General features: G+C 46.6%; 1 protein-coding gene across 1 annotated transcript in view; it reads left to right on the top strand.

Moving 5' to 3' along the window:
• Positions 1-4,168: 4,168 nt before the first annotated feature.
• The window catches only part of ATP1A1 (ATPase Na+/K+ transporting subunit alpha 1), a 32,653-nt gene continuing 11,071 nt past the window's right edge, over positions 4,169-25,750 (top strand). The window contains exons 1-12 of the mRNA XM_052637315.1: positions 4,169-4,400; positions 15,525-15,629; positions 16,237-16,296; positions 19,014-19,217; positions 19,842-19,955; positions 20,340-20,474; positions 20,584-20,701; positions 21,160-21,428; positions 21,961-22,159; positions 22,411-22,520; positions 24,430-24,564; positions 25,237-25,429. Of these exons, the coding sequence (XP_052493275.1) occupies positions 4,389-4,400; positions 15,525-15,629; positions 16,237-16,296; positions 19,014-19,217; positions 19,842-19,955; positions 20,340-20,474; positions 20,584-20,701; positions 21,160-21,428; positions 21,961-22,159; positions 22,411-22,520; positions 24,430-24,564; positions 25,237-25,429 (1,654 nt within the window). The 5' untranslated portion in view covers positions 4,169-4,388. The remainder of the gene's footprint in view (positions 4,401-15,524; positions 15,630-16,236; positions 16,297-19,013; positions 19,218-19,841; positions 19,956-20,339; positions 20,475-20,583; positions 20,702-21,159; positions 21,429-21,960; positions 22,160-22,410; positions 22,521-24,429; positions 24,565-25,236; positions 25,430-25,750) is intronic.

Below are 25,750 nucleotides of genomic sequence, written 5' to 3'. Positions count from 1 at the left end.
TGGTACCTCTAGTGCAAGCTGGACCAAAGACTTCTATCTTTCCAGTTTCCGAGCTCACTGATCTCCCAAGTGTTTGCTTCCAATGGAAAATGCTAACTTTGTTGTAGGTTCCAACTCTTTTTCTAAAGCCCTTAATTGCAATGGCATGTTTATTCATTTCAGCAAGTACTTACTCAAAGTGCTAGCACTCTTGGCTCAAAATACTGACTTGCATCATGTTTTTCAGACGTCTCCTGACTGCTCACAATGACTGGGCCAACACTCCGTGGTTGTGTCAAATCCTCCTCACAGCCATCCACATTTGGAAGCCTTGGGGGCTGTAAATGCTGAGTCTCTGGTTCCATCAGTTTAATTGTTTCCCAAGTTAGGAGCTTAATTAGAACTGATAGTATAAGAGGTAGATAGAATAGAGAGATGGAATTTGTCCCCACATTTTCTTCTGGAAGTTTCTTTATCCTCAGCACTGCTCTGGGAGTTTGAAAAGATGCCCAATAGTTTTGTCAATGTTCAGGGACTGTCCAGTTCCAATCACTCCCTGAGCCTCAGTTTCTTCACATAAAATGAGAGGAATGTTTGCTTTCCAAGGTTCCATTCGGAAAGCTCTCCCAAGAGGGGAAAGAGGCCTGTCCTCCAAAATGGTATTTCCCCCATTGGTCACCCACGTCCCAAGGCATCTGTGACTTTTGCACCTCAGTTTCGTCCACAATATCTCTTTGTCTTCATTTTATAGGCATGCTCAGGGCTCCATTGTACAATCCAGCAGGGATTCTTTTCATCACTCTTTCCCATAAAAAGTTTTCAGCTCCAGCTTCCTTACCATATTTTTTTCCCTTCACCTCTTAAGATTTGTCCTCAACACCTGACGATAAACTTTATCCCTAAAATCACTCCTGAGAATTGCCCAGAAGTGCCTGGACCATAACACTTGGCTGAGCACTTATAGAAACATCAACATTAGAAGAACAGTAGGAGAAGGCAATGGCAACCCGCTCCAGTACTCTTGCCTGGAAAATTCCATGGATGGAGGAGCCTGGTAGGCTGCATTCCACGGGGTCGGTAAGAGTCGGACACGACTGAGCGACTTCACTTTCACTTTTCAGTTTCATGCATTGGAGAAGGAAATGGCAACCCACTCCAGTGTTCTTGCCTGGAGAATCCCAGGGACGGAGGAGCCTGGTGGGCTGCCATCTATGGGGTCGCTCAGAGTCGGACACGACTGAAGCGACTTAGCAGCAAGCACAACAACATATGGAGAAGGCAGTGGCACCCCACTCCAGTCCTCTTTCCTGGGCAAATCCCATGGACGGAGGAGCCTGGAAGGCTGCAGTTCATGGGGTCGCTAGGAGTTTGACCCGACTGAGTGACTTCACTTTCACTTTTCAGTTTCATGCATTGGAGAAGGAAATGGCAACCCACTCCAGTGTTCTTGCCTGGAGAATCCCAGGGACGGGGGAGCCTGGTGGGCTGCTGTCTATAGGGTCGCACAGAGTTGGATACAACTGAAGCAACTTAGCAGCAGCAGCAGCAGCAGCAGCAACAACCACATAACTTGTCTGATACTCTGAAATGTTTTCGTCGAATTATGTGTCTTTCAACAGGACTGAAATTAAAAAATGGATTATCAAATGACTTGAAAATGGAATGGGATACACCTTGAGAAGTGGGATTAGGTGGGTGAAAACAGGGGTGAGGGAGTGTTTGTTGATCTATAGCAAACATTTTTATAAAATGTTCTGACTCAGTGATTCACATGGTACACTGATATGAGTAGAAATAGGCAAAAGAGGCTCTCGCTGGGGACTTCTTGGTTATAAAAGAGGAGAAGCACATGGAAACCCTTTGTACTTGTGACGACAGCCCCGTTGAAAGCAATTAGTATCCTTCCACCAAAAATTCCCTGGTGCCATGCTCAGAGACCAAATTTTACAAGTAGGAAGACGGTTTCCATCTTGCAATTTTGAGACCAGGCTCCGTCATCACTAGCTGAGTGGCCTTGTTTTGAGAAAATCCTCAAACCTCCCGTTTCCCACTCTGTAAAATGCATCTAAAGCCCTTTGCCTTCCAGACTTGTGAGAATCCCAGGGAGGATTTTATATGTAAAAGTGCTATGTGGAGCAAAAGTAAATTTCAGATTTTAATACCTCTTCCTTTTATGCCTTTTCCCCAGTCTGGAATATAGCTAGAACTTTGAGGTCCTCTTGAAAGGACCTTCAGCAATCTTCAGCTGCCAAATAAACAGCTGAAAAGGCCAAGGGAAATAAATGCCTGATCTTTCAGGGTTATGTTGTTGAATGAAAATTTTAAAAGTGATAATTTTAGTTAGTTGGGTGGTAAAGGTGATCCACCAGCAGGAGAAACCTACATTGTTTAGACTTTTGCTGTCTACATTTTGTTGTTGTTCTTGCTGTGCTTTTTCCGCTGAGAGCAGGGCCCAAGGGATAATTAATCTCAAACAAGCTGAGAGATCTTTAGTAAGCAAAATCCTCCTACAGGTTAGCAGTAATGGGGGATATAGTGCATGAAAATAAAGCATTTTCTAGACCTTTAGAGGCAGAGCCCTGATAACACTTCATTAATTCCTTCTGTTGAATTAGCAGCATTGGGAACTCTGTTCTGGATTTGGGGGTTCTTGCCCCAGCAGGCATGAATTTGAATTTACAGTTCCTCTGCTCTTCATGGACTGCGCTGATTTAACCAAGCCTGAAGGTCGCTGGAGGAGGCACCAGTCCTGAACAACGCATTCTTGGGCAAGAGGAAAGAAACAGTTTCTTCTAAGAAGAAACAAGATTTACTCTAATGGCCTAACAGCTAACACAGTTGCTAGTTTTTTCCCTCTTCGATTTTCTTTCTTCCTTCCCTTCTTCCCAGTTTCTTTCAAGGCTTCACCTCTTTATTTTTTCATGTTAAATTAATAGTTGAAATTAACAGGGCCAGTTTTATCTTGCTTAGGAAGTTAATGTTTTCCCTGTTTGTTGTCAGAATTCCCAGAGACATGAAGTGACTCTCTCCTGCAAACCTTGTGCTTTCCCAGAGCATGCTTGACTTCCTGAAAACATTGTTAATAAAACCTTCCTTTTTAACTTCAGGAAACCTTCAGCCATTGCAGCCTCTGCAGAAGCTGTAATGGGAGGAATGCCACACTGCGCAACCAGGCCAGGGCCCTCTGGGGGGTTTCTGGGCTCCTCACCACACTCTGGGCCCAGATCCCTCAGAGAACCAAAGGCTGAGGTGAGAGAGGCCCTGCTGTGCCACGTGGAAGGCCAGGAGACAGGCCCTCAAACATCTTCCCCTCCGCGGAGTCCCTTTTGCTAAAGATATGCATTCCCTTAGGTTTCAGGTGTTCCTCCCCCGTTAAAGTGAATCCCCAAACAGGACAGTTTATATTCACACAGCAACATGAATGAATTAATCGCAGGCCCTCTCGATTATTATTTGGGGGTGTTGAAGCAAAGAAGGGGGAGGGCGCTTGGGACCTCTGGCAACGCCAGCCCAGGCCCTGTAAGATATAGATAACGGGGATCCCAAGACCATAGGAGGCATTCGTGAGAACACCGAGAGGCTGGCCCCAGAGCCTGGTCAGGGAAGCCATCCGCAGGTAGGCTCGGGGCCTGGGGTCTGCAGGGACGCGCAGTCCCTCCTGCGAGCGCTGGCTTTTCTTTTAGCACCAGAAGAGCTCCCTGATTCCCAGGAAGGCCCCTCCGCGCGACGATTCTGTCCCGGGTCCGCGGAGATTCGGAGGCTCAGTTCCACGGACATCCCCGCACCCACTGCGGACCTTGCGCGCGCTCCAAAGCGGGCCGGTCACGCAGGGCGGAGAGAGGAGGTACGCGGGAGCCGCATGGCCGCCGAACCCCCGCTGCCCAGCCAGCCGGGGCGCCCCCCAGAGACACGGTCTCGGCCGCCCGGGACGTGGGCACGCGCGCCCCAGGCCCCGGCGCCCTCCTGCCTGGAGCCCTGGCCGGTCGCAGCCGGCACGGCCCCGGCCTGGGGGTGGGGTTGGGGCGGGGGCGGAGCCAGGCCCGTGGTCGGTGTCAGGTTGCTCCGGTAACGGTGACGTGCCGGGCGTGGGCGGGGCTAGCACGCAGGTTGCATATTTTAGGAAGTGAGGAGGAGGCGCGGGCTTGAGCTGCGGCGGGGTCTGGGGCTCAGAGCAGCGGCGGGAGGAGGCGGACACGTGGCAGCAGCAGCAGTAGCAGCCCCGGCGGCGGCGGCGGCGGCAGAAGGCATCGGCCCGAGCCGCCTGCCGTCTTCCCTCCTTCCCGCCTTGCGGCAGCCCTAGCTCCTTCCTCTTCGCTCCCCCGGCCGCGCTTGCTTGGCCGGGAGCCGCTCTCTTTTCTCTCTCATTCTCTGAAAAAAAGACCCGGCGCGGGGCGCAGACCACCGCCGCTATGGGGAAGGGGGTGAGTGTCGGGCGAGCCAGGGGAGGGGCGCGGGGAGCCCTGGTCGGGAGGCGGAGGAAGGGGAGGAAGTCTGGAGGGCGACCGCAGCCGGCGGGAGGCGAAGGAGGAGGAAGCGGCGCAGCGCGGAATGGGTTGGCACAGCGGCGAGGCTTAAAAGGCGACGCACTTTGGAAATGGAGGGAGTGTGGTAATGAGGGGCGGACAGGGGGAAGAGAGCGCCGAGGGGCCGGAGCGCGGCAGCTCCGGGCGGTGCGCAGACCCTGAGGGGCCGAGCGCGCCCGGGGTCTGGGGCTCCTGGAGGCGGCGCTTGGGAGCCGCCGGCTCTGGAGGAGAAGGAGGGAGCACGGCGGCCGGGCGGCCCTGGCCAGGAGCGGGCCGCCGGCGGCATCCCCAGCCCGCTCCTTCCCTCCCTCCTTCCGCCCGCCCTCACCTCCCGTCTCTCGCCTTCCTTTCTCCCTCCGCCCTTCTCGCCGGGAGGAAAGGCGTGCTCCTCCCCTTCCCCTGTGGGCGCTCTGCCCGGCCGGTTCCCGGGCTGCGGTTCCCGCCGCCGCTCCGGCCCGGGCCCTGGGGGGCTTGCCATGCGGGGCCGGCTTTGGGGTCCTAGGCTCCTCCTGGAGGCGCCAGGGTTTAGCCAGTTGTCCGCAGAGGCGGCCGCCCTCCCCCAAAGGGTAAAAAAAAAACAACTGGCTTTCCCTTAGCGTGGAGCCGGTCAGGCGGGCTGGTGCCAGAAAGGGTGTGCCTTCGCTCTAGGATGGCCTTGAAGGTATACTTTTGAGAGCTTTGATGGGCCACTTTCCATAAACACGGGATGCACTCGGGGCAGCCTGAGCAACAGGAGTGGTCATCTTGTTGGTGGGGAGGGTGAATGTAGATTTTTTTGGAATAGCCTGGAAAGAGCACAGGCTGATCCACCAGAGTCCCCGGGTACTATAAATACGAAAAAAGGAAGGGAAGCGAGGACAGTACAGGTTAGGAGTGTCTACGCACGGAAGAGAGATTCTAGAAGCAACGAACCTCCTCCTCCCCGGGCGGGAGAGGCGAGCACTGTGGGAATACCAGAACGACGGCTGGTTCCTGCATTTTTGTAACTCAGTTAACCTATAGGCCCAAGGCCAAAGTCCAGTCGAGAAAAGTTTATACAAAATGACCATCAGAAGTATCAATTGGTGGGATAAAATGACCAGGTCGTGAGAATACCAGTAGGAGAGAATCCCCTCCATTGTGTCCAGGGCTTGCAGGCTATCCGGCGCTTAGTAGGACTTTGAAGGGTCTGAGGGCTCCTCCGTGTGGAGTGAGTGATGGGGGAAGAGGAAGGGTTCATTCTTTGGGGACTCTAGATGGATTTTGAAGGAGGTCATTGAAAGGTTTGGACCTGGTGGAGAAGGGAAGGAGAAGTGGGAATGCACAGCTTGAATCTTTTAAAAGCATAAAATGTGGAGGGCTGCTGGCTCAGGTCAAGTAGCTGAAGAGAACTGAGTGCCAGCCTCTGTCCTCGGGGGTGCAAACTGGGTTAGTGGCCTATGCTTGTACACACCATCAAACCCTAGGTCATTCCAGTAAACAGGCTCTTAAAAGCTTATTTCTTTGTCTCTTCCTCCTCCGAAAAATAGTTGATTTCTTAAGCCACACATTACTGATAGCAGGACGGTAGAACCCCGTAGATGTGTATCCAAGCTTGGCCTAGGAAGGTGAAGGGATTTGCTCAAGGTCAAATGGTTGGTTCGTGACACACCAGATGTCCCTGATTCGTGAACAGCCTGTAGTGTCCAAGCCTAAATACTCACTCACTCACTCCTTAACAATGACTTATATGCAGAACTCTTAAGTTATTTTTCAGATGAAACTGGGGTATTTGTTGGATTAGTGAACGATCTCTGAGTAAATTATGTCCGTAGACCTGTATGTCCCTTGGGTAACCACACACTTGCACAGTAGTGGTAAAGATAACAGCGTACCCGGGCTGTGGAGGTTCAACCTTGATGTCTTATGGATTCTAATAACATGTCTAGGGGCTAGCAAACCCAAAGTTGGAATTGTAACTGGTTAACACAGGCTGATATGCTGCTTATCTGCGGGGTTGTCATTAGTATTTTGAGTACTCTGATGAATTGAACATTAGGGAGGGTGTATCTGTGTGTGTGTGTCTGTGTTGTGGTGGTGGTGGTGGTAATTCTTCTGGGATAAAATAACTGCTTTTGTCCCTAGTGACTTACTCTGATAGTCCAAATGTTCAGAAGGATATTTTATGCTGAAATGTTGGGATTTTTCCACATGGGGATTAAAATGTGGGTGGAGTGGTGACTAAAGCCCTGCTGATAATTGGTTAACCAGGAAGCCTGTGCTGGCAGCTAATTTTTAAGGTCATTGTTCATTTCTTCCCCTCCTCTTCCCACTACTGTTGGGGGCCCAGGTTTTGACTGTATTTCAGGTGATTTTAGTTCTCCTTAAAAAATCGATCTCCTAAGCTTTGGGTAATGAAATGAAAGAACCAGCTCCTGCTGAATCATTCCTGGATGAAATAGGATTTTGTCCTTTTTTTTTTTTTTTTTTCATACTGGCTGCTTTTGCCAGTGACTTGGCTTAAATCTGCAGCTCGGCCTACCACCCACAATTCTTTAGCCAACCAAAGATATGCAAGAAACTATTTTTCTCAAGTTTACAGAAGACCAGGGTGGGGAGGAGGGATGTCACTAGGCCTTTCCCCGCAGTTCTCCATTGTTAGAACATTACCTTAGTTTCCTAGCTTATGGGTAGTGATATAAAGAGGAGCTGGGGAAAAGGTGCAGGTTACACAAGGTATACACATGTCAGCAGAAATCCTGGTTGCAGGGTAACACTGTCAGCTGCCCTTTTGGAGCTCAACTTGAAAGTGACTGAATCTCCTATGGCTGCTGTAAAGCCAGGACTTTAGACTGAAAACATCATAAAGGCAGAGTGCTCAGGATGGAAAGTTGCTTGGGCCCAGCTGGAACAAGTGGAGTGGTTACGGGAGGAACTGGGGACAGAGAAGGTTGGGGTTGCATCACATCCTTTGCCTGTCAAGTGTTCAGTGTATCTGAGTGAGATTTTTTTTTCCCCCTGCCCCCCCCCCCCACGCCCCCACTTTCTGTACCCTGCTGCTGCTCTGAGGGTGTATTCTCTTTGGGTAACTTACTGTTGGTTAATTTGTAGTTTTCTCTGCCAGTAAGTTTGTAACACTCTGGTGACTCACCTTTGGGTGGGAGGGTAGGAAAGGGGAGGTCTGCATCATAAATCTGAGAAGATTGAGAGTAGGCTCAGCCTGACAACCCCCTTCCCCCCAAAAGGAGGGGGAGGAATTTTTAAAAACCTAGTAAAATGTTTAGGCAGGGGAAGAGTAAAGCTTAAAATATCCAGCCCCCACCCCCTGCCCAAGTGTTATTCTTAAATTGCATTTTAAAAAGAAAAAAGTGGATTCAACGTTACATAGCCCATCCATTCTCCACCCCAGAACCCTTTTAGAGCATTGTTTGCTGGCTATTATTTTAGCAGCGAATGAATAGATTAGTGACTGTTCAGTCAGGCTGTGTTCTTTCACATAGTATATCCAAATTTAAGACTGACAGTGGCTTTAAAGATAATTTTCTTGAGAGGAGTTTGTGTGGAAAAGTAAAACTAGTTTCTTTATTTAAACAAAAAAGGTTATAAAAGCCCCGAAACGTCCGTTTCTCATCTGACCCTTAGCTAGAGTACTCACACGTTTGTAGAGTGCAAGGCAAGTGAGAGTGGCACCTGTTATTGTTGGGCTTTTGGCATTGAGAGATCAAGCATGTATCAAGTATGGGTTTGTGTTGCTCACCAGTTAAGTCTTAAGCCTTTTCAAAACTAGAAAATAGTTTTTCTCTCACCTGAAAAAAAAAAATACTGAGGGTTGGAAAGAATGGAAAGTATTATGAATTACCCACCCCAGGGAGGCCAAGTGAAAGTGTCAGTGGACTCGGCTGGGATGACGGCTTTTTAAGTTCTCATCTACTTTCACTTTTCAGGTAAAAGGCTTTACATTTTCAGAGTCTTGGTCAAGGTCGTATGAAATGAAATGGGCTTTTCAGCCCTCTGTGAGGGGTGGGAGGACGAGCATCTGTGCTGTGGTGCCTCCTCCTAGCTGCCCAGGGCCCTCTGCCAGCCAGCAGGCCAGAAGAAGAAACACGAGTGTCAGATCAGATGGCCTCACAGTAATCAGAGTGGCTGCTTTTGGCCAGCACAACACTGGGCAGAATGTTTCCCTGGCCCTGCCAGAGCTGTCCAATTCTGGATTCCGCTGAAATTACATGTCCAGTAAGTGATAATGTGAAGGACAGAGACTTTTAAAATCCACTAACTATTTTCTTAAACTCATCTTCGTTTATGTATTTTTGGAAAAGGAGACGTAACCAAATCAGGCTTGAACTTTCTCACGTTGCTATGAATCGAGTGTGTGTGTGAGAGGAAGTGTATTCTTTGGCTGGAGTCGGAGAGAGACTGTTCCTCTGCATATGAGTCACCTTCTTAGTTGTGCTTAAATCTGTCATCAGGAATCCACAAGAAGTTCTTCATCTATTTGACTAATGTTTGAGATAGCAGATTCTGTCAGTGAGAATAGAAGCACCCCACTCTACCCCCCAACCCACCCTGCAGTTTTCCTCTCTGGTTTCATATGGATCCTGAGTCGAGGGAATTTTGGCCAGCAGACCCCATTCCTTAGTTCCGTTTTGACTTTACAGTGAATTATATCTGGACGTTAATTGGTTCTGTATCTGGTTTTATTCAAACCCTCTGTAGTAACAGCTAGTAGATTTTTTTCTGTTGGTGATCTGAACAGTGGATCCTTGATGCCTGTGCTTTGATCTTTGGGACCTGCATTGTTTTCGGTGTTCAGGTTTCGTGGATCAGGGGGACTTGGCACTTAGTTTATCTTTCCTGTTTGTCGGCATGGTGAGGGCAGATCCTCATGCACTTTGGGGTGTTATCCTCTTGTGTTTTTCTTTCATCCTCCATATGATGCTTCTATGGTGCCATATTGGTTTTGTTTCAACCCAAGGGGCATTTCTCTAGGTTATCACTGCCTTTGTTCTTTTCAGCCTTACAGCTATATTACTTCCCACCCTAGGCTTCGGGGTACCAATTGAGGGGGAGTGATCAGGACTTTGGAAATTAATTCAGTCTGCTTTTAATGCTTGTGCCAGTTGTTAATCCATGGTCTCTCAAACCGACAACTTCGTTCGAGTAGCACTAGCCAGAGTGGTCTGACAAAATGAGAAAGGGATGAGGAGGGCAGCAAATGGGGGGAATAGCAGAATATTTTAACTCTTTACAACCCAGGCACCTAGTGTAGAGGTAGAAAGTAACACCCCATTTTTAAAACTGAAAAAGCACATTTTTAAAGAGGTAGTAAATCTAAAGTATATTGGTTATTTAGATGCTTTAGATTTTTTTTTTTTGAATGATCATAAGTGTATACTAACTATTGCAGGTAGGGTGGGCTGTCAGGCTCCTTAAATTTCACATGCAGGTAGATTGGAGAGGAAGGTTAAGCCTTGTTCATTTTGGGCTGAGGGAACCCGCCGGCTAGAGCTGGAGCTGCTTTCTTTGCACTCTGCTGGCTGATGGACTGCAGCCCAAGTTTGGAGGGACTGAGCTGAGTTCACAAAGAGACCCACTGCTATGGCCTGGCTGCTTGGTATTCCCCAGGTCCACCATGGTTTAGGTAAGGGAGAGGAGTGTGAAGATAGGGTGTTCCCTTGGGTCACCTCCTGTTCCTCACTGCCCTAAATGCTGCTCTGGGCTGCTGGCTGTAGAATCACAGCAGTGCCTGCCCTCTCCCATCTCCAGCCTCAGATCCCTGGCAAGAGAACATTCTTTGTACATAAACTTCTTAGTCATTTGGGAGTGATCAGAGCTGTAATGAACTTGGTGTGATAATAATTTCTGTTTTCTTTGTTTTAGTTGATAAAATTAAAAAATGCCCAAAATGAGGTTTCTTTTTTTAAGATTATGACTTTTCATAGTCAATGAGGGATGGCAGTGATATGTCAATTAAAACCAAGTTATAATAACTTTCATGTAGTGCTTTGCACAGTACCTTCACATACACTATTAGGTTTGATAATGATGTAATAATACATCAGGAAGATCCACGGGCTACCCCCCCCCCCCCCCCGCCACCGTCCCTTTATATATAAAAGAAAGATGTAGTCTACTCTAGGCAGTATTCCTAGGCAACCAGCAGGATCAGAGAGAGATCATCCCTTTGACTTCCCTGCCTAACTGGAATCAGAGGTACCTTTTCTACAGCCCTCTTGGCCAGCTTTTAAACGGGCTGCATTTGGGGCAGTTACTTTTACTCTTCTTCTGGCCCCTCTTGATAGTCCAAAGCTTGCTTTGTCAGTTTTAGAAACAGTGCTGGCTTTAGGTGTTTTGGTTTTGGATTTGACGGTAGCTCCTTGATTCATCAGACTATTGGAATGCCATCTAGAGTCTTTAGTAGTTATCCCCAAGTGTTATTTCCATTTTAGGCGAGGAGGAAACTGAGGCTGACTGTTCAGGATTGTCTTGCTGGCATATGGCAGAGCTAGAATGACCTGGGGCTGACTTAAAAGCACCATCCATAGTCCCATCCCAAGGGTATAGATGTCTTTGCTCCCAAGTACCCTCCAGACTTCATCAACAGCAACTTCTGAAGTCTGAAGGTCTCTGACCTCCCTATTGGCCACAGGGGATTGTGCTGATAGGGTGGGAACTGTGGTCAGATGTCCACTCTGCTCAATTGAGAACATCTCCAAGGCCTGCCCTCCTGGGGGCTTGTAGAGATGGATCTGAGGGCCTCGGGGCAACTTTAGCTTATGCAGACCTCCAGTGACTCAACCTCTGGGATAGAAATGTCTCTCCTAAACTCCTTGTACCTTGTTTGTGTGCCTTTAAAAAAAAATTAAGGATAATTCTTGGCTTCCCTTATGGCTCAGCTGATAAGAAATCTGCCTGCAATGCAGGAGACTCCGGTTCAATCCCTGGGTCAGGAAGATCCCCTGGAGAAGGAAATGGCAACCCACTCCAGTATTCTGGCCTGGAGAATTCTATGGACTGTATAGTCCATGGGGTCACAGAGTCGCACACGGACACGACTGAATGACTTTCACTTTCATATGGATAATTCTCTGTACCTGTCATATCTGTTTCCCACTCCTCCCTCTTTAAATTGTCAATTACTGAAGAAGAGGAAGGTGCCTCGTCAGCCCCAACAGATCATGCTCATTGTAAGGATTCAGTCTGTGCTTTTAAAGAAGTGAAGGTTGGGGCCTCGGCCTGGGGGCTGGAGTGCTGAGGGTGGGCACCTCCCCTGTGCTGCATACCAGCCCCATTCTGCTGTGTGCATAAATTCACAAACATGAATAGATGACAGCAGAAAATGGTATTAGAGCAGCGAAGTGAAGTCGCTCAGTCATGTCTGACTCTTTGTGACCCCATGGACTCTAGCCTACCAGGCTCCTTCATCCATGGGATTTTCCAGGCAAGAGTACTGGAGTGCGTTGCCATTTCCTTCTCCAGGGGATCTTCCCAACCCAGGGGTCGAACCCAGGAGGAATCAGCAGCTTTGTACAGGAAGCTTTGGAAGATGTTACTTACTGTTGTCTGCCTGCAGTTGGGACAGAGTTGAACAAACGAAAGGGGTTTGGTGCTTGGGGCTGTGGGGAAAGCTGCAAGTAGGAGAAATCACTGAAACGAATGAAGCTCTTGCCAAAAATCCAGGGCTTGTCATCGCATTTTGTGGTGAAGATGGTTGGCTAATCAAGATGACACTCAATAACCATTCAGAACTAGATGAGCTAATTCGGATGAAGAAGCAACTGAGAAATACATAATCTGTTGAGAAGTGAAAATGAATCCTCTAAATAAACTAAGTTGAAACAATTTAAAATAAATACTAAATAAATGAACCTTGCTCCAGGTTTCAGCCTTGGCTCCTTTGGTTAGGAATTTTCTCTCCCTACATCCTGAGCACCGTTTTCCTCTACCCAGATCAAATGGTGGCAGAACTTATAGTGAACCTTTGAGAAAATGAAATCCCCTGGAAGCACAGGGTGAAGTAATAACACTTTTGGTTTGAGGCTGTGTCACACTGGGCAAGCCCCTGCCCTTGTTGTGACCTCCTACTTCCTAAATTAGAACGGGGTCGGGGGGAAGGTTCGCAAATGGCCCTTTTGGGGAGGGTGTAACAGTAACCTTGAGCCTCCGTTGTATTTATGCTAGGGAGACAGCACAGTGGTGCCCCAAGGGTGCTGCCCACAGAGCGTGGTACTTGCCTGGCCTCTGGGCATTTCCTAATTGAAAAAATGGCTTGTATACCTGGAGGAGTGGGAAGGTCATGGGAGTAGATTGGGGAGGCCATGTTATCATTCCCCTTTCCATGACCTTTGTTTTTCTCAAATGCTTTTCAAAGAAATAATAAAATGTTATCTACCCAATTAAGTTGTTCCCTGTTCCACCCTGCATTCCACCCTTCCACACAGACAGATCCCCCCCGCCCCCCAACTTGAAACTAGTAATTGAGATTGGTAGGGACTGGAGTAATGTTTGGTTCCCATCAAGATGAGCTAGTATTATTGTTTTACTTGTAGGAAAGAACTGAATTGCATAAGCAGCCTGGTCTTCTGGACAAACAGTGCCTAGTGAAACAATTAAAATCTTGAAGGAAAAGAATTATCTCGTTAGTACTTCCCCTGTCTCTTTTACAAATCTCCTGCTTTAAACTTACCCCCTCTTAGTATGCCATGAATTGATGGAGAAAGGGGGAGGGTTATTAGGGGGGCTCTATTTCCAGCTACCTTAAGCATTGAGAACTGTGAAGCTTCAGGCAAGGGGTCTGTTTTTGCAATGGGGGATAGAACTTTGGAACATATCCAAGTTTTAGCTGCTCTAATAACTCTCTCCCCCTCTTTCAGAGTGTAAGATGTTGAAAGCCAGAAAATAATCAAAGCCTACAGATGGTGAGGCAGAGGGATTTTAACTCTGATTTTCATATATTTAAATTAAATATCTTTTAATGATACTCAACTTTGCTTAGAGAATTTGTGGACTGGATTTTAAAAATAAATACAAACTGGCCACGTGAGTCTTTGAGAGCTCCCTAGTCAATGTGTTTAACGTTTCAGTGTTGTGCTTCTTCATTAAAAATACAAAGGCAATCCAGTGGTCCGCGCGAGGAGGGCGGAGGGGGTGGCCTTTTTTTTTTTTTTTTGGTTTGTGTTGTCTTGTTTGCTTCCAGTGTGTGTGATGATATTCCATTTTACCTCTGGCACCAGGGCTCTACCAGAGAGGCGCTCACCAGCGTGGTTGCTCCATAGTGGAGAGAATGTTGAGAATGTTGACTATCTTTAGCTCTCCTTCATTCTTAACAGATAAGATACAGAAGCTAAAGGACACTCTGAAAAAATTAATCTGCAGGGAACACTGTAAGTGTAACCACACAAGTTGAGCAGTGTGAATACTGTACATGTCCTTATGTCTTGGCAGCACAAACTTGAAGTTACAATCTCTTTAGAGTCTTAAGAGGGTATTTTTCAAATTCAACTCGGACAAGTCATTTCCAAGTGTTAGACAAGAACCCGGTTTCGGGCCCTGGAAGGGGTCCGTCTTCCTGCAACAAAGTGATTATAGTATTTATTTACAACCATATCTGCTATAAGATATTTATTTGTTTTGATTTTTTTTTATTTTCAACACAGTATCATTTTAATCTAGACAGTGTTTCTACTTACTGCCTTAGTACCTGGTGTACTCCTGAAAATTAGAAATGAATAAGGGAGAGCCGTGAATGAACAGAAATTGCACCACAGAGCACCCATTGTAAGAAAATTGCTAAGACTGCCTTTCTTTTCCCTTCATAGGAGATGGTGGTGGTTGCAAGCAGATTGTGGGCTGGGGGCCTCTGGCGTCGGGGGGGTCTCTTCTGCTCTGGGGACCGCCCTTAGGAGCACTAAGTTCCGGCCTTGTGTAGCTGAGCGCAGGCATTTTCAACAGGAGGTGGGGGAGTGGAACAATCTAAATTTAAACTATGGAATCAACGTTTTCTCTAAAAATTGTTCCAGTTTTCAAGAGGCGTAGGTGGATCCTGTGAATTGTGTGATAATACACATGCTTCTCCTATATCCTGCCTCTGTCAAAACATTTCCAGGGACTTTTCATTTGGGGGCTTTATTCTCAGGCTGCAGATTAGGGTGGGGAGTCCCTTTTTTGTTTCTCACTTAAAGAATTTGAAAGACTCTTGGGCTGACTTCTTTTTTTAAATAAGGTAAAAAAGTTTGTACTCCTAGGCAAGCCCTAAAGGTATTATATTTAAAGTTGGTATGTAATGACTTCTTTAAAGTTGGTATGTAATGACTTCTTTGCAAAGATAAGAATTAAACATGATAATCAAGTCATTAGCATTTAGGTGTATATCATTTAGTCCTCTCAAACATCTAAGGGAATGGCACCATTATCTCTGTGCTAGGGAAGAGAATAGTGCAATTTCAGAATCAGTGATTTGCCCAAGGACACACAGTTGTTAAGTGGTGGAGCCCAGGATTTGATGTCTGATTCAGAGTACAAGAAGAAGGAAATGGCAACCCACTCCAGTGTTCTTGCCTGGAGAATTCCATGGACGGAGGAGCTTGGTGGGCTACAGTCCACGGGTCGCAAGGAGTTGGACACGACTGAGTGACTTCACTTTCTGAGTACAAGTGCATGAGTATAGTGTATTATACTCTAAGTTAGTGATGTGAAGATAGTTTCATCTTTCAGTGGGGAGGATGAAGGGCCATGGTATGGAAATGTTGACAGCACAACCTTCTCTCCCGCCCCCCACCCCAGATGGAAGCAACTGGGAGGGCCATTCTGAGTCCTGACAAGGCCTTCCCACTGGTCTTAGCCCTCGGGTGCAGATGGCCTGTCTTGAGCTAGAGATGGCAGTATTCTGGATCATACTGGATTGTTGTTGAGTATGCCTCATCAGCACATATATTTCCATGGATATTAGCCCAATGACTCTTCAAGATGCTCGCCTAAAACTGCTGAAAATCCTTTCTCCACAACCTTGAATTTTGAGATGCTGTTCCTAATTCACAATCACACCTTTCCCTCGTTCCTCTATAGGTTGGACGTGATAAATATGAACCGGCTGCTGTTTCAGAGCATGGCGACAAAAAAAAGGCCAAGAAAGAGAGGGATATGGACGAGCTGAAGAAAGAAGTTTCTATGGTAAGTACCAGCAGGAAGGGTGCTTTCTGTTCTTAAGTATGAATTGTATCTTATATCCTTGAGTGTGTGGTGCCCCTCCCCCTAGCCATTCTTCAATCAGATTTGCTTCATTTTCAAAGTAAAGAGATTATAGCAGTCCTACAAATGTTACTGAATCGTAGAGGTTGGTAGGGAAATTTTTCATTGTAAAAGCTGTCAGCGGGTTGGACAAGTTATTCAATACTCTGTATTCAGTATTCAATACTCAATATTCAACCAAAGGTCCACAGAGGAGCGGTTGATATCATGGGCCTTTGCTTCTGTGTTTCTGAATCATACTGAATGTAGGGAACTTCCAGCCTCCTCAGGCGGTGGAGGCCTCCACGGATGCAACCTGTCTAGAATTTGCCTGGTCAGGCTGTGAAGGCCCCCATCATACAGCTTGAGCCATTCTCTGTTGAAGACCACTCAGTAGGAGCTGTGTGGTCACCAAGCCATTGGCAATGGTGAGAGTATATATACTAATTTGTGTTCTGAGCCTAATGCTAGTGAGGGATGACACTGATGGTTTTTTAATTCTTTTTTTAGTGATAAAATGTTTAATTCTTTTCCTTTTGTTTTCCCTTAGGATGATCATAAACTTAGCCTTGATGAACTTCATCGCAAATATGGAACAGACTTGAACCGAGTATGTCATAATTTTTATTTGTTTGCGTAGAGTTCTGCTCTTTCCCATCACATTTTCCCCTGGTATCACAGGCCTAACCTTGGCGACTCCAGAATAGTGATAGCCACCATCCATATCATGTCTGCTGTGTGACATGCACAGAGCTTGGGCTCTTATGTGCTGTTTTACTATTTTGTTTCCCCTGAAACTTTTTGAAAATAGTCATTATTTTCCCCATCTTGTAGCAAGTGACAAGCAACAAGTAGGAGCTCTAGGATTTGAAACCAAACAGATCCAAGGTCATGCTTACCACCTGACCTTGTGGGCGCAGATGTTCCGTTTATTCTTTGACATTGTTAAACTGAGTTGAAAATTTCAACTAGTTGAATCTTGAACAATTCAGATTTTTGTATTTTTATCAGCTAGCTCATGGTAGTAGGTCAGAACCTTGGTTTATTTTGTCATTTATTAGGAACTTTTTTTTACACAGTTCAAAGAAACTTCAGTAAAATATGTACCTTATATCCTTGTTATCTAGTGGATTTTGATATTAACTTTGCTGCAAATAATATAAAAGTAAAATCTGGGCAGGGGGGAGTTTGTTCTTTTCTGGACAGTCACTAATAAGTCTGAGGAATGACTTGAGTGCCAGCTACGATGGAGCTGTTTTTTCAGTAAATTACCAACAAGCTCTGAGAAGTTTGGGGCCTTAGGCTCTGAGAGGAGGCCCGGCGCTAAGACCCAGCAGGCAGTTGTTCTCTGAGCACCTCATGTGGGTTATCTCACTGAAGTTTACTCTAGGTTCCTATGACGTGTGTTCTCTGCAACCTAGGTCACTTACTCAAATGCTGTGGGGCTGTTGTCTTGTAAAATGGGGTTAATGAAAGGGTTGGGTAAAGGTTGTGGTGAGAATTAAAGTTAACTGGAAGTACTGGATTCAGTGCCCAATATGCAGAGACAGCTCAGATGGCTGGTGTCGGTGGTGGTCATTCTGTCCAGGGATTGTGTCGTGAACTTGAGGCAGAGGAAGGTCCTGAAATAAGTCCATGTGGACCCTGTAGGTGTTCTTGTCCCTTTCCCCATATTCACTCCTTGATTCTGATATTAAAGATAACTTGAGAACAAAATATATATACATGCTTCAGGCAAACATGTTTTTTATGTCTTTTGTGAAAGTAACCACATTTTCCCCTCATGGTGGGAGCCATGTGTCTCTTATCTGCTGTCAGTGCATCTTGGATTTAAGGCCATTAGGAAACAGCAGGGCCTCAGTACAGTGGACTCTTCTTCAGTTCAGTTCAGTTGCTCAGTCGTGTCTGACTCTTTGCGACCCCATGAATCGCAGCAAGCCAGGCCTCCCTGTCCATCACCATCTCCTGGAGTTCGCTCAGATTCACATCCATCGAGTCAGTGATGCCATCCAGCCATCTCATCCTCGGTCATCCCCTTCTCCTCCTGCCCCCAATCCCTCCCAGCTTCAGAGTCTTTTCCAATGAGTCAACTCTTCGCATGAGATGGCCAAAGTACTGGAGCTTCAGCTTTAGCATCATTCCTTCCAAAGAAATCCCAGGGCTGATCTCCTTCAGCATGGACTGGTTGGATCTGCTTGCAGTCCAAGGGACTCTCAAGAGTCTTCTCCAACACCACAGTTCAAAAGCATCAATTCTTTTGTGCTCAGCCTTCTTCACAGTCCAACTTTCACATCCATACATGACCACAGGAAAAACCATAGCCTTGACTAGACGGACCTTAGTCGGCAAAGTAATGTCTCTACTTTTGAATATACTGTCCACGTTGGTCATAACTTTCCTTCCAAGGAGTAAGCACCTTTTAATTTCATGGCTGCAGTCACCATCTGCAGTCATTCTGGAGCCCCAAAAAATAAAGTCTGACACTGTTTTCACTGTTTCCCCATCTATTTGCCATGAAGTGATGGGACCGGATGCCATGATCTTCGTTTTCTGAATGTTGAGCTTTAAGCCAACTTTTTCGGTCTCCTCTTTCACTTTCTTTCAGTGAATACTTTTTTTTTTTTTAAGGATTTTATTTGTTAATTTTTTGGCCACCCCAGATGGCTCATAGGATCTTAGTTCCCTAACCAGGGATCAAATCTTGGCCCTTGGCAGTGAAAGCCCATGTCTTAATCACTGGACCACCAGAGAAGGCCCCCAGTGAATACTTCTCAACTGATGGGTGTCCTGGGGTTATTAGCTTCAGATATTACACGTGTGACCCCCTTCCCCACCAGACAGGTGTTTTAATTGCCATCCAAGGAATAAAGTTCTATACTGAAATTTGGCAGTTAACCAAGTAACAGGATGGATTCTGACAGATTTTTTTTCCTCCTTTGATATTAATAGTGTTTTTTTCTTTTTCCACTTCCTTGACAGATTCAATACACAGGAAACTCTTGCAAAACTGAATCAATTAGTTAAGGTGGATATCTTTTTGGTAAATGCAGTTTGGCGTGAATTCCTTCTGTAAAACTCAGAAGAGACCATACCAGATTCCAATCTGTCCATGGATCAATTTTAAAAGTATTTCAGTCTGAGTGTTGTAGGTTTCTCAGGACATTTGGGCTCTTGTTTGCCTGAACCATAGGGTGATCATTAGGATTTTGTAGCTTCTGCATTGGCCTGGGACATTTAGTTTCTCTCTGCTTCCTTCTCAGCTGTCAGGTAGCTGTGTTAGCTTGTGAGCTCTGAAGCGCTTGGTCTTATATCCCTCTTGTTTCTCAGGGCTTAACAACTGCTCGAGCTGCTGAGATCCTAGCCAGAGATGGACCCAATGCCCTCACGCCCCCTCCCACAACCCCTGAATGGGTCAAGTTCTGTCGACAGCTGTTTGGGGGGTTCTCAATGTTACTGTGGATTGGAGCAGTTCTTTGCTTCTTGGCCTATGGCATCCAAGCTGCTACAGAAGAGGAACCTCAAAATGATAATGTGAGTACCATAGTTCCTAGTGTGGATTGTTAGGTATGCGTAAATATCTGCCATCTATTTATTTTCAGTCGCTACGGGTTACTTGATGGTTTTAAACTCTGGGGAAAGTAACATCAGCGTCAATTGCCTTCAGGGCCCATACGTCTTCCTTCTTCACTTCAGGTTCTCTCTCTGTCTCCTGCCCTGTGTTGAGATGTTCTTCCAAGCTGGGCATCTACCCTGCACGCTGCTGCCCTAAATGGGCAGCTCTGCTCAGACCCTGTGCAGGTCCTGTTGCCACTTGGTGGAGGGCATAGTTCTTAACATTGGAACATTACACGCATCCAGAAATGTTTGGTAGCCATTCTTCAAGTCACAAGTTGTCTTGAAAATACGTTTAACAAAGCAGGAGAAACTGATTCATCTGGAACACTTCCCTAAGCTAGTGACCAGTATCAGTGTGACTCCATTTCTGACTTTCTTGGACACTGTCTCTAGGAAGAAGCATGAAGGCATGAGTTTTGTATTTCTGAAGCCTTGATCTCTCTCTCTTTTTAAGTGTTTTTTATTCAGTCGAAAGTTAACTGACCGTTCCCAGTCCTTTACCGAGAGCTCTGCTGCCCTAACTCGTCTGTTCTTTTCTAGCTGTACCTTGGTGTGGTGCTGTCTGCCGTCGTCATCATAACCGGGTGTTTCTCCTACTATCAAGAAGCTAAAAGCTCCAAGATCATGGAGTCCTTCAAAAACATGGTTCCTCAGGTACCTGCTGCTTTTTGTCCTTCCCCATCTGGTAACTTGACAGCACCAAGAGTGTGAACCAGTGTGAGCTTACGGCCTTCCGAGTATTCAGTGTCTCCTCCAGAGAGAGAGGGACACCTCCCTTGACCCAAGACCACATCTGTTTTTCTTATACCCCGGAAAGTGAGTGTCTCCCCTCTGAGCGTACCACACAGTGGCAGCATGAAGACTGCCTCTTAGGTAACCTGAGCAAGCTTTCCTTAACTTGGTATAAATAAAAAGCTAAATCTTGGTTGTAATGCAGATAGTTGAGATTACAGCTGGTTTTGTAATTTTGATACTGCCTTCCCGGTGGTATCCATTTTTACTTGATGGAATGGCGTTAAACGTCTCCCCTTCCAAAAGCAAGCTCTTGTGATTCGAAATGGTGAAAAAATGAGCATAAATGCGGAAGAAGTTGTCGTCGGAGACCTGGTGGAAGTGAAAGGAGGGGATCGAATTCCTGCTGATCTCAGGATCATTTCCGCGAATGGCTGCAAGGTAGGTTTAAACAGCCTCCGTGCTTGGGGCAGAGGGAATGGAGTGGTCCCGCAGCCCCAGAGAAGGCTCGTGTTGCTCATGTGACATGTTTGACTTTATTCACGGGCAGGTGGATAACTCCTCACTCACGGGAGAATCAGAGCCACAGACCAGGTCTCCGGATTTCACCAATGAAAATCCTCTAGAGACACGGAACATTGCCTTTTTTTCAACCAACTGTGTTGAAGGTAGGACCATTTTGAAGCACTCTTCAGCACAGCGTGGCATTTATCTTGGGCTTTAATGACAATCACCAAAAAAAATAACCCCGCAGCCACAATTTCTCTTTGTTTTATGGGTCCCATTTTTGACCACTTCAGTCAAACATGGCAGAAGCAGTTGACATGCTGGCAGGAAGACACAGTAAGCCTCGTGGCTGCTTTTCCCCTGTTTCCTCTGCCTCACATGTCCCTCTTGTGTTGGCAACGCTAAGCTCAAGAAAGGTTTGGAGCTATGGTCCTGCTAATGGAGTGAAATCCCTTTGCCAGAGTCCATATAGTTTAAAACAAACAGCATATACCACCAAAGATGTGGCCCTTGAAATTCTGGGTGTTTCTTCTCTTTTTTCAACCCTGGTGTGTAGTTGTGCAGATTCTGCAGCTCCACTGATAAAATCGGGTACAATTCCCCGTACTCTTTTTTTAAGGCACTGCACGTGGCATTGTTGTGTACACCGGGGATCGAACCGTGATGGGCAGAATTGCCACCCTGGCTTCTGGGCTGGAAGGGGGCCAGACTCCCATCGCTGCGGAAATTGAACATTTTATCCACATCATCACGGGTGTGGCTGTGTTCCTGGGCGTGTCTTTCTTCATCCTTTCTCTGATCCTTGAGTACACCTGGTTGGAGGCTGTCATCTTCCTCATCGGCATCATTGTAGCCAACGTGCCAGAGGGTTTGCTGGCCACCGTCACGGTAAGAGGCTGGGGAAAGGTGATGCTTGCCCACTCTGAAGGCCTGCCTCAGTGTGAGGTTCATCCACTACCCTCTCCTAGGGGGCTGCTGACTTGGTTTTTTGGTTTTTTTTTCTTGCATGTGTTTATATGTGGGTTTTCTTCGGAGCCAGCTGGATAGGGTTAAACAGTGAGAAGACCTCAGCACATTTTTATGTGGAAGATAGTAACCCAGAAGCATACTTTTTTTTTTCCCCCTTGAATTATCACATGATCCAGAACAGTGTAGCCCAGAAAGGAGAAGGACTTAGGGCTAAGTGGGAAAAGCAGAATATGGTAAATCCTGACTGTTTTCACTTTGCTTAATAGCCTTTTTGGAGGGGGTGGAAGGAGCCCCATATACACGTGACCGTTATTATTTCTTCTGACTTCAGAGAAAGGTTAGAGAGATTTAGTTTTAAGAAAGACTTCTATGGGGGCCGGGGTAGCCAGAGTTCCTATAGAACGGCTGCCTGGCCATTTGAAGTATTAATAATCTCTTCCCAATGCTTTAGGTGTGCCTGACCCTGACTGCCAAGCGCATGGCCAGGAAGAACTGCTTAGTGAAGAACCTGGAGGCTGTGGAGACCTTGGGATCCACGTCCACCATCTGCTCAGACAAAACTGGAACTCTGACCCAGAACCGAATGACAGTGGCCCACATGTGGTTCGACAACCAAATCCATGAGGCGGACACAACAGAGAATCAGAGCGGTAAGGCCGGCCCGCCCCCACAGCTCAGCCTCCCCTGCCTGAAGTTTATCGTTTGGTAGAACGTCTTGGGTTTTCGATGTTTCTGGTTTGGGGGTTTCGTTTTGGTTTTTTGCATGTCAATTCAAGCATGGTTGGAAAAATGCCTGAAACCTGACTAGTTTATGGGGAAAGGAGGTGTGCCATTTCACATCTTTATGGGACTTCAGTACAAAGCTAAGCAGTTTCTTCTTGTCTCTTTTTGCCTCTACCAGGTGTTTCATTTGACAAGACTTCGGCCACCTGGCTCGCTCTGTCCAGAATTGCAGGTCTTTGTAACAGGGCCGTGTTTCAGGCTAACCAGGATAACCTGCCTATCCTGAAGGTATGCTCAGCAGCTCTGTTAAGATTGCCTTCAGGTTGTGCACAGGCCACACTGGAACCACCACCTGAAGGTTCGCTTTAAAAAGCACGTGACCTTTGGGTATTATAAAATCGTTGTCTGTTGTAAGACACTTGGAATGGTATGTAACTCTTTGCTGTGTGTAACCTGAGTTGTATTGCCTGTAGATCCCCAAGTACTTACAGTACCCTGTAGTCCATAAAGATCAGTAAAGGGGGAATGTATGGGAAAAACTGACTAAAGTGGGAGTGAGGGGCAGGCTGTCCACCTAACTAGTAAAACCCAGCTTGACTCCTGTTGAGTTTATATGCTAATCACCTCACCTAGTGGACAGTGAGGGCTACTTTTGTGACCTGATAATCGTATTTGCAAATTATGATACAGCAGATTCCAGCCAATCCCTTAAGCCATTTATTTTCTTAAAATAGCCCAGCTATTTCTCTTATCTTATTTGTTCTTAGCTTGCTTACTAATGATGCAAAAATAAGCTAATTAAGCTCAGCCTCCTGGAATTCACATGAAATTTGCAATGACTAAGATATTACGGTGTGACCCAGTAAAGACTCGGTCCCAGAAAGGTCATGAGCTATACAAGGCCCTTGAGGCCGAGAGGAGCTACATGGAGCCCCTTGGGGTGGCTCACTCTCCCCGAAGCTGCCTGTGGTGGATCTGGGTAGAAACTGTGTTGTCCAAGAGAATATGGCTCAGATGGAACGGAGATGACCTCTGTTTTGAGGATGGGGCTCCTTTATTCTTTAAAGGAGTTTCTTGGCATTGAATCGATGTTGATTTGGGGATGTTGGCTCATCTTGGGATAAAGCTTGAGATGGCCTGCTTCATCGTTTTCTTTACCTCAAAGTGGAACTTTCTAGGCTTTGAACATGGGGACTCATAAATATCCAACCTTTTCTCATTTCAAAGTTCCAGAAAGGTAGCATGAGCTACTGTTTCTAAGTTATTTCAGGGGTCTGGGGCCATGTTATGTTAATGACATTATCAAAAAAAAAGAGGGACCTACAGCCCTATTCTGCTTTGATAATTGCCTTTTATTAGAGTGATCCCACTTCCTGCTTCTTACGAAACCTGGCCACATTTCTTATTAAAAAGAACTCCTGTATCTATAAGGGAGCATTCATTTGCCCATCTGCACGTGTGGTCTGGTGTGCCACAGTTGTAAAATACTCTTCTATGTGGAAGTTGAGTGCAGCCGAAAGTGCTTTTTAGTGTGTCAAAATGTGCCACAGTGTATAGCGCACAAAATGCGTGATACCTGAAGTGTGGGCTTCAACTAAAACGGGAGCTGATGACATTAGTGTTGGAACTAATAATAACTTTCAGTTCGCATCATTCAGGCCCAGATAATCCTGCACAATTAAATTATGTTTAGAGCGTAAAGTCCTGCTTAGTCTTTGACACAGACCATTTGCCCTCCATCCTGAGAACCCAGGGCGTTTTCTTCTTAAATTGCAGGGCTGTGAAGGGGACTATAACTATTTACATTCTCACTCTGTATTTTCTGATTCATAACTAGAAATAGGTGGTTGGGAATAATACTGTCTTTGAGACTTCTCAGCAGGCCCAGGGAAGCTTAAAAAAAAAAAAAAAGTCTGGAGTGGGTTGGAAGAGTGTGTCATCCCTCCCCCAGGGCTCAGTGACACCTTGTACCAGTTTGGGTAGGGTGAGGAGGGCAGGCCAGGAAGAGTTTGGAATTTGAGAATAAAGGACTGTGATGGGTGGTCACACCCCAGAATGGTGCTCTTCCTCGCCCACCTCCGCTCTTCTGTCAGATGGGAAGACAGTCCAAGCTTTCTCCTGGGTTTCGGTAGTGTAGTGCTGATGTGCTACAGGGCGAAGCGCTTTCAGGGTGACTAATGGAGACATCTGTTCACAGCGGGCTGTAGCAGGTGATGCATCAGAGTCTGCGCTCCTGAAGTGCATTGAGGTGTGCTGTGGTTCTGTGAAGGAGATGAGAGAGAGATATGCCAAGATCGTCGAGATCCCGTTCAACTCCACCAACAAGTACCAGGTCTGAGGATCTGGGGCCTCATTGCAAGGGAGCACAGAAAGGAACGACATAGGCTAGAAAAAGATCCCTCCACCCTTTTGGGATTTTCCAGGTTTAAATGCTTTCTAAAAACGAATTAGTCACACTCTTTATGAGTGCTTGAATTTGACATCTGTGTCCGTGTAGAAAATTCTAATTTATTTGAACGTTAGTAGGATAAATGGAGCCTCTTCTTTCTAACGTGTTGTCCAGGCCCTTTGGAGTTCTCCTTTGTGGGTTGGAGTGGGTGTGGGGATGGGGGAGAGGGCTGGGCAGGGCTGCAGGTGCACATGAGTCTGCCAGTCCCTGTTCTGGATTTTCTTTGGGAAAATTGTGTACATGAACATGTATCAGGGATGCATGAGCACCTTGCCACACTCGTTTCCTCTGTAGCATTCAAAGTGTGCTACAGGGTGTAATACACTAAATTCAGAAATAAGGGATCTTGTATCTTTTCAGAACAATTACTAGGAACTTACCTAGTGGTCCGCTGGTTAGGATGTACTTTCACTGCCAAGGGCCTGGGTTCAGTCCCTAGTCAGGGAACTAAGATCCCACAAGCCACATGTCACAGCCACAGGAAAAAAAAAAAACTCCCTCCCTGGGCTGTCAGGCCCAGCTGTCTAACGTTTGCATGCTTACCATTCTTTACAGTTATCCATCCACAAGAATGCCAATGCAGGTGAGCCCCGGCACCTACTGGTGATGAAAGGTGCTCCAGAGAGGATCCTGGATCGCTGCAGCTCCATCCTCATCCATGGCAAGGAGCAGCCCCTGGACGAGGAGCTGAAGGACGCCTTTCAGAACGCCTACCTGGAGCTGGGTGGCCTGGGAGAACGTGTGCTGGGTACGCTGATAGTCCTGGAAACAATTGCAAGTTACCGTGTTAACCTCTGCTTCTCGTTAACTTCCCTTTATTTGCCCCCTTTGTTTTGAAAACCATAAACACTGCAGACACCGGGCAACAAAATCCTGCCGGTTTGCCTCTGATTCTGACTTAGCCCTTTGGTCTCATGCTGGTCGGTTCTGTTTGCTCAGAAAAGGAGGGGAAGAGAGTTGTTGTCTGGCTTTTGTTGCTATGTCCGTGATCTGTAAGCTTCATGAAATGAAAATTCATTCATTCCTAGGGTATCTAGGATAAAGCCGCTTCCCGGCTGCCATAGAATGG

Source organism: Budorcas taxicolor, chromosome 3, assembly GCF_023091745.1.
Source record: "Budorcas taxicolor isolate Tak-1 chromosome 3, Takin1.1, whole genome shotgun sequence".
Classification (NCBI taxonomy): domain Eukaryota; kingdom Metazoa; phylum Chordata; class Mammalia; order Artiodactyla; family Bovidae; genus Budorcas; species Budorcas taxicolor.
Note: the sequence above shows the minus strand (reverse complement) of the source record. Positions and strands in the feature narration are given on the sequence as shown.